General features: G+C 44.7%; 1 protein-coding gene across 1 annotated transcript in view; it reads right to left on the minus strand.

Annotated features, from left to right (window-relative positions):
- The window catches only part of LOC149875335 (uncharacterized), a 73,781-nt gene extending 68,869 nt beyond the window's left edge, over window positions 1–4,912 (minus strand). The window contains exons 1-2 of the mRNA XM_090053986.1: window positions 4,892–4,912; window positions 1,950–2,095 (exon numbers count right to left, since the gene is read on the minus strand). Coding sequence (XP_089910112.1) covers window positions 1,950–2,095; window positions 4,892–4,912 — 167 coding nt within the window. The remainder of the gene's footprint in view (window positions 1–1,949; window positions 2,096–4,891) is intronic.
- Between the last annotated feature and the right edge of the window lie 3,039 nt (window positions 4,913–7,951).

Below are 7,951 nucleotides of genomic sequence, written 5' to 3' on the forward strand. Positions count from 1 at the left end.
TTCAGTGATGCTGCTGCACTGTAACTTGTTTTAGTATGCAGTACTTGAAATGACTGCCCAGCAATGACTGTGCAGTAAGTAACTCATATAGACATCGCCTGTGGGACATAATTAGGGTGACCATATGGGACAATGTGAAATCTGGGACATTGTGCTCACCACACACACCCCTTCACTACTGCGCTGTGTCTGAGTGGAGAGGTGGAGGTGGAGCACCACTGATATTACTATTCAGGCAACTAAGGAGTCAATGGCCTGTTAATGACCCATTGTTTTCTTCACAGGTGCTAACAATCTCCTTTTTAATAGTCATTCCACTAATCAAGCCAAACTATTAGGGCAATTTTGCTGTCTGCCAGGGCTTCTTATTTCACAGCTGCTGCTGCTCCTGCCATCCTGTGCCACACCCCAGGATGCTTGTTTTAATTTTCACCAGCAAGCTGGGATCAGACTCTGAAATACAGGACTGTCCCAGCCAATCCAGGATATATGGTTATCCAGGACATATAGACATAATAGCTATGGAATCCTCCTGTAACTTTAATAGCTCAGCAAGATAGGAAACGAAGCTTCATGAGAGATGCGGTCCAGCCACAAAACCCACCACGCACAGAAAGAAGGGAAATGAGGCACCTAAATGACAACAATCATGAGGCACCAGAGTTACATTTCTTTATAACCAATTTTCTTTCAAAATCTATTCATTAGCACTGTGGCAGGCCAGTAGGGGGTGCTCCTGTATTGAGCCACCCACCTCCCTGTGCCCAACCACTTTCCAGGCTCTGAGTGCCTCCCTAGGGGTGCCTCACATCCGGCTGACCCCCTTCCTGCAGCACACTCACTAGCCTGGGGGTAATGTAGCTGCCACCACCCCAAGAAGGGACTCTCTCTCGGCCCTGTATCCTCAGGGAAACACAGGCCTAATGTCCTACGGGTACTCAACCCAGTACAGGCACTTGGGGCACTTCCCCAAGTCGGGGAGCAAAAAGGAAAGTATCCCTTAGTCTGCAGACCTAAGGGGTCTCTTAGGCATAATTTAGACCCACCCCTCAATAAGTCTCCTACACCGGTCACAAAGGAGAAGTTTATTGATTACAGGGGTAGGGTGAAAATAGGGTACAAGATTGAGAATGTCACAGAAATCCTAAAGAGCAAACAGTCTGGCTGAGGTAGCCTTTTGATCACGCATCTGTGTTACTGCCAGCTAGATATCTAACCAGATCTTGAGTAGCTTACTTACAAGCATCATCCAGAGGCTGTTGGAGATTCCCTCTGGAGGCAGGCCGTTCCTATCTCAAGAGTTATGGGGGGAGAGAGCCAGTTTCAGATGGTAAAACTCCTCTCTAAGTCTGAGTCCCCCGCATGGCTGCTGCTTCCACTTAACTTATAAAGCCCCTGTGACCTCATTCACCTGATCCAGTGGAGGCCAGCACCTGTTGGCTGTCGGCCAACCAATTTGAAATACATCACTAGTTGCCGGGCAGACTCTAGCCCACCAGGTAGATGCCCCTCACCCAGGTAGCCGATACCAGTCATGCAGGCAGAGGGAGCAGGAGCAGGTTTCCTCCCTCCCTCCCTCAGGAATGCAGCCAGCTCAGGTTACCTAAAGAGATAGGGTAAAGGTGTGTCTCCTCTGCTGGGCCCATCCTAATCACATTGTCACAGCACAGAGATTTTGGGGAGAAACAAAGGTGGCTTTCTGCCACAGGCACCAATTTGGATAATTTTATCTATTACATTAGTCAACAGTAATAAAATGTTTTGATAATGACATAAATGTGAATCATTCCAGTGACTTCAACTGACTTCAGATTCAACCCCGCTGCCCCTTCCCCTCCCCTAGGGCTTGCAAGACCTGAAAAATAATAGGCACAGTATCAAATCTCAGTTTGGTACCTGTGCCCTGGGATAAGGACACCACTGGAACAACATCAATTGAAATAATTTACCTGAAGAAGGTCTGAGCACAAATTCTGAGGTTGTTGTAAGGCAACTTTTCAATTGGCCATCCTGAAAGAAGTTCAGTCTTGTGCAGGAAATCTATAAAATCTGGCCCCTCAGTAGATTCCCGGCTCAGAAATACATTTAAGAAGTCCTAGGAAAATAAAGGAGTCTTCATTAAATGCTGAAAACAATGATCACATAAGAAATCAGTGGGGCTAACTGTTCTGTTTCTCAATGGACGTGGGTAAATTCAGCACAATCCCTGGGGCAGGAGGTTACTATTGGCAATTTTATACATGCTCCAATACGTTCTGGTTAGAACATGTCAGAGTTAATTGAGTCTGATTGAGTGCCCTCATCAAAACACTCCGGTGTGCCACAGCATCTCACGTATCCAGTGTCCCCGTGTTTCAAAATGGCAGCAGGGACACTTTTACTAACGCTCGCCAAATGAGCTTTAGTTAAAGCAACCCCTCTGCCATTTTGAAATGGGGGAGGCTAAATACACAAGGCACTGCAATCATTTTAATCAGAGTGGCTCCTGAGAGCTGCTCTAATTAAAATGCCTTAACTCCACCCCAGAGCACATGTATAGGTGCCCTATAAGTCTCTGATACACCCAATCCAAATACAATGGTGTTTGCTCCTGGAAGGCAGGAACACACTTACTAGTGGCCTATACCAGGAATAAATCACTATGTTCTGCACTAGCTGAGCTCCTCTAGACAGCAAATAGGGGTCGGTGGGGCTGAGGAATCTCATCTCCTAATCCCTTGGAGAATGGGTAAGGACACTAGTGGACCAGTTTATTTGTATGGAATTCAACCAACGATCCAAGTCATTCACATAGTGCACAAGGAGGAAGAAGAATACTTCTTATTCCTTGTATAGGTGGGTAACCCATGTCACACTACAGTCCACAGGTAAAAATGCTGCAAGGAAAAGATTTGGGGTTGGTTTAACTCTTATTTTTCAGCATTTTCTTATGCATTTAAGATGAATGATAAAATATCACAGGGAGAGATAAGAAAATATAAGTCTCTTGAAAGGGGATGGTTTTAAAAATTAAGCAACGCTAATTATTTATCTTAGAAAGACTCGAGACAGAGAGTAGTCAAGGGCAAGATGGGGTGTTAATAAGAATGGTGCACATGTCTGTGTGTGTATAGTGATAGGCTTGGCTCATTCCAGTCCCTACAAGTAGCAAGATACCAATCACGCTTAGCTATTAGGTATTTTGTCTATGTGGAATATGTTCACTTCCCATCTCTCTCTGCTTCTATGCCCAGCCATCTGTGGGACATAGGAAATGGCAAGAGATAACAAACATCTCGCTAGAAGACAGGAAGAGAATCTCTGTCCCCCAGGGAAAAAAGATATCATGCCCAGTCTGCTACCCATGGAAGGAAGATTTTTAAGATGCAAAATAAATGAACAGGTGAGGATGGGAACCAGGTTGCTTCTGGTGGGGAGGTGAGCCTAGCCTCACATTGCCAGCACAAGACTAATATGCAAAATTAATTCATCTTTCCTTCTTCCATTAAATGAAGACAAAGTGTCAAACCACAAAATCAATATCTAGTAACATTCAAGCAAAAGGTATGGAAGGTAAAAAATCCATTGTTTCAGGAGATCAGAGTCAAATAGTGTAGCTGAGGTTTTAAGTCTATAATTTTTATGACTGATCATATCAGTCACAGTTACATGTGCTAAGGGAAGTGTAATGAAATCTCAGAAAGGAATTTCTCCCTCCAATCTACAGCTCTAGTCTCATGATTTATTGGGCAGGTGTTCTTGACCTGACTGCTGTGTGGGGGGAGGCAGGACAATGGATTTCATGAATCCGTAGTTTAATCTATTATGTGACACTAAAGAGGAAGACTTCACTTTTCTGGTGTGTTCAAGTCACAAGCAACATTCGCATAACAGATCAGATGGAGCAGAAGGCAACTCTTGCTAAGGGAATAGAAGGCCAGGACCAAATCCAAACTACAAGGCTTATTAGTGGAACAAGCATACATCAAATCAGCATCTCCTGGACCTGATGGGATTCACGATGGGATGCTAAGCTAAGAGTCAGCATATTCTTTGGCATAGATCATAAAGTCATTAAAATCAGAGCTGCTACCAGAAGACTGGAGGAAATCTGGATATAGTACCAATATTAAAGAATGGAGAGATAAGGCTAATAGACCAGAACATTTGTAGCTATAAACATAGTGGAATGGCTCTTTTATTAGAAATAAGGTGGTTATTAAAATAAATTTAAAAGAGAAAAATGGCCACCACAAGGGAAAAAATGCTGATCACTGAGGAACCTGGATTTCCCTTTGTTTAAAAATAGCAAATTCTCTGATAAATATTGCAAGTTCTCTGATTTAAAAACCCAACATCCACATTATTCCACAATTAAAATGAAACACCAATATATATGTTTAGGTATCAGTTGAACACAATGTTTTATTGATATATTTACAATTTTAACGCACTTCAGAAGCCTACCAGTGCCTCAATCACTATAATAAAACAAATTCTAAATACCTATATATTTTGCTGTTTGATATTGGGTTTTCTATCATGGAAAATCAGACCTCCCCATGTCCCTTTCACTCGCCAGGATGTGGGTTCAACTGCAGCATCCCCCCAGTTGCTTTGTGGTGCTGAGCAGCTCTGATATGCTGGTGCCCTGCCCCTGCCATTGCCCCTCACTCCCAAGCCACAGCCCCCTAGTCCTGCTGATGCCCCTCACTCCTAACCCGCAGCCCCCTGGCCCTGCCTCTGCCCCTCACTCCAGACCTACTGCCCTGCTCCCAGCGCCCCAGCGTGTGTGGAAGGGCACGGTGTGTGGGGAAGGAGGGGGGCACAGGAAATGGGACAGGGCGAGCACATGCCCCCTGAGATTTCTGTGCCCACAGCAGGGTGTGGGACTGAAGCTGGGCCAGTTTACCTTCAGAGAAGCTGCCTCCATGGCCCAGCAGGCAGGAGCCAGAGCATGAGGGAGTGCTGTGCCACTATAGTGAGGTGCAGAAGCAGCAGTGGAGGGGGCAGCATGGAGTTTCGGCCCCACTGCTGCTAGGTGGAAAGGAGTTGCCTCTCCCTGGCAAGGACGGTCCTGGAGGCAGCGTCTGCCTGGAGCTGGTCCAGCCCGGCTACAGCCCCATTCCCCACTGTCTATGCAGAAATCTTGGAGAGCATGTGCTCCCCCACCTGTGCCCCTCCCAATCCATAGCCTGTGCCCCTTTGTTCCCCCCACATAGACTTACCTGGAGAAAGCTGAAGGAGCTGCTCTCCACCACTGCCTGGCTGCCACATACATGTGCATGTGCACATGCACATAGTGAGCTTTGCCTCCCATCGCCCTCCTCCCACTCCCTGCAGGCCCAAGTAGCCCCTTGCAGGCTGGAACTCAGCCAGCTTGCAATGGAAAACCTGTGGTTTCCTGTGTTTTTTTCTCCTTTAAAAGAAAAAATCCGTATTTTTCTCTGCTAAAGGAGTAATTCCACGTTTTCCCCTTTTTTCTGCAACAAGCTGAAAATCTGGATCCTTGCTGATCACATGGCAGTTCTCAAGTCCTTTATTTTTTAAGTAGCTTATGAAAGCTTATGAAAACTTATGCATTTTTCAAAGAGTTAGGTTCTAAAATGCTACCCCATTCTGCCTTCTGTGACACTGGTGATAGTTGGTAAATACTAACTTTGTAATTAATATCCCCCTACAAAAAAGTGGCAAACACAAGAAAAATATGTTCAAAAGGTGAGGAAAAAATAGGTGGGATGTAATACATCTGCATCTTAGTGAGGCTAAACATTGTATAAGGGTTTAATAGAAAAAGTCAAATTAAGGACTCTATCACTGAGGTCACCATCCAATGAGTAAAAGACTGCTGTAGTTAAGAATAGTAAAACCACACTGAGTGAGAGGTAAAAGAAGTCTCCTTTACCTTCCTTCTAGTAAGTCTCCTATTTCAGCTCTTAGGAGGGAATCTTGCAGAAAGAAAACCAAAAGGTCTGCTCCTGCATCCTAAGCCACGCCAGCTCTCACTGGGTAAAATGTAAAGCTGAAGAGTTAAGGGAAAACTTCTGTATTATAGTGGACAGCACTGTCATGAGGACAAGAAGTTGATCGGTGTTAATATATGCCTTCCATACCTTTTGACAGCTACTAGAATGGGGCAGATGTTGAGGGAAAATATATGCACAAAGGTGTGAGCAGGTTTATTACATTATTCAGGCCCATTGCTAACAGGAACCCTTATTAGAAGAAAAATGAATGAGCTAGTGACTGAATCAGCATCAGTCTTCCCCATTCCTATAGCATTCATAGAAATTATAAGGAATTTGGACTAGAAATAACTTCCAGAGCCAGAAATTGATACTGTACTATTTAAAGGGAGGTTTTGTCCAAACAAACTGTTTTAATCAAGGTGTGAGCTGCTGCCTTTGTGAAATGTCTAGTGTAAACCTTAGGGCAACTTCCCTACTGGTTAATATGAATTATAGCTCTGCATGGCCACCTTCTGAGAACAACAAATAGGGAAATATACAACCAGAGTCCCTTTGATTTTAAGGGCTTCAATACTGAAGGGGAATAATGAGATGCTATTTTCTATACATGGTTGTCTCCTTACATGCAGTTAGTTGCCTGTTATTCTGCTTATCAAACAACTATCACAGTCAGTGTCATGGCATACTAATCTATCAGTAACTTAGGGTGTCACATAGTCCATTGATTAATGTAGACTGAGAACTACATCCAATGAAAGAGCAGATTATGTAGTAGCTGTCTATATATGGAGAGAACAGGAAGAGACATCAGACATTTCCCTGCTTGCAGCAATTAGAGTGGGAGGTAGTGGAGGGTAAAAGGTAAAGATAGGTAGAAAATGGGCTTCCCATGAAGAATTTCAAGATGGGTCTTGGGGATAGAGACACTCACACTCCCAGAATATCCAGCAGTCTCAAAACTATCTATAATACGGAAGAGGAGGCAACGGAAACAGAGAGTTTGTATATGTTGCAGCGGTGGTGTATCCTGTCACAGAGGCAAAGAGTACCCCATTTCTGCTGGTCCACAGGCAAGATCCAGATGTGGAAGTTTTTCAGTAAGTCTTCTCTGGCCCCAGCACTTGCTGTCAGGCTTCAGTGCCTGACACTCGAGCGCAGGTGCTGGGGTGAGTCCAGAGCAGCCTCATGGTCCAGAACAGCCAAACGCCAAGGTCAGGAGCATGGCCACTGGCTTAGGATGTGCTCAGGCCTTCCAGTACTGAGCCATACTACTGTTGTAGCCCTGAGTTTCTTGTAGCAAAAGTAAAGACCCCAGCCAATTAGTTATCCTGGAGCAGGTCTCTGTCAGTGATCAGAAATTCCACTGTAGATTAAACTTCTTTTTAGGTCCAAACTGGTGCTTTCCTTGGAAAGGTTTCAGCAGGGTTGACAGCACTGAAACTCATGTGAATCATGGTATTTCTGACTGGCATCTGTGGAGATCCCAGTGAATGCAGTAGCCTCCTCAATGCCATACTGTAGTATTCCAAGAGAAGATAGGGCAAGATTTCAGTGCAATAAATGATGTCCAAGGGTTTGGCTTTTAGCGCTGATATTGAATGAAAAAAAAAATTTTAGACAGTCACAAACGATCACAAAACACAAATGCATTTTCCCAGTCGGCTCCCGGTATTTCCAGACAGAGAGGGAAATGCCATGGAGCTGAGTGTCAGACCTTGTTTTACTCAGGCAACTGAATCATGTCGTGGTCAGTCATGTCTGGGTTTCTATGCTTGTACAAGATCGTGCGTGGTAGTAAGAATCCTCTGCTTGCCTCCCTGCATTGGTTTCATTAGCCCCGAGTCCACACAAATAGGAGTCACCTGCTTCTGAGTCTGCACCACACACTGATGGATGTGAAGGGAGTAGAAGATGGTGGGCCCTTTATACTAGGTCCGTACCCTAAATGCAGTCCCATGGCAGAAAGAGAAAAGTGCCATATTAGTTGCTAGTAGCAGTCAGTA

The sequence above is a fragment of the Crocodylus siamensis genome, chromosome 1, assembly GCF_052110815.1.
Source record: "Crocodylus siamensis isolate JL-2025a chromosome 1, ASM5211081v1, whole genome shotgun sequence".
NCBI lineage: Eukaryota > Metazoa > Chordata > Crocodylia > Crocodylidae > Crocodylus > Crocodylus siamensis.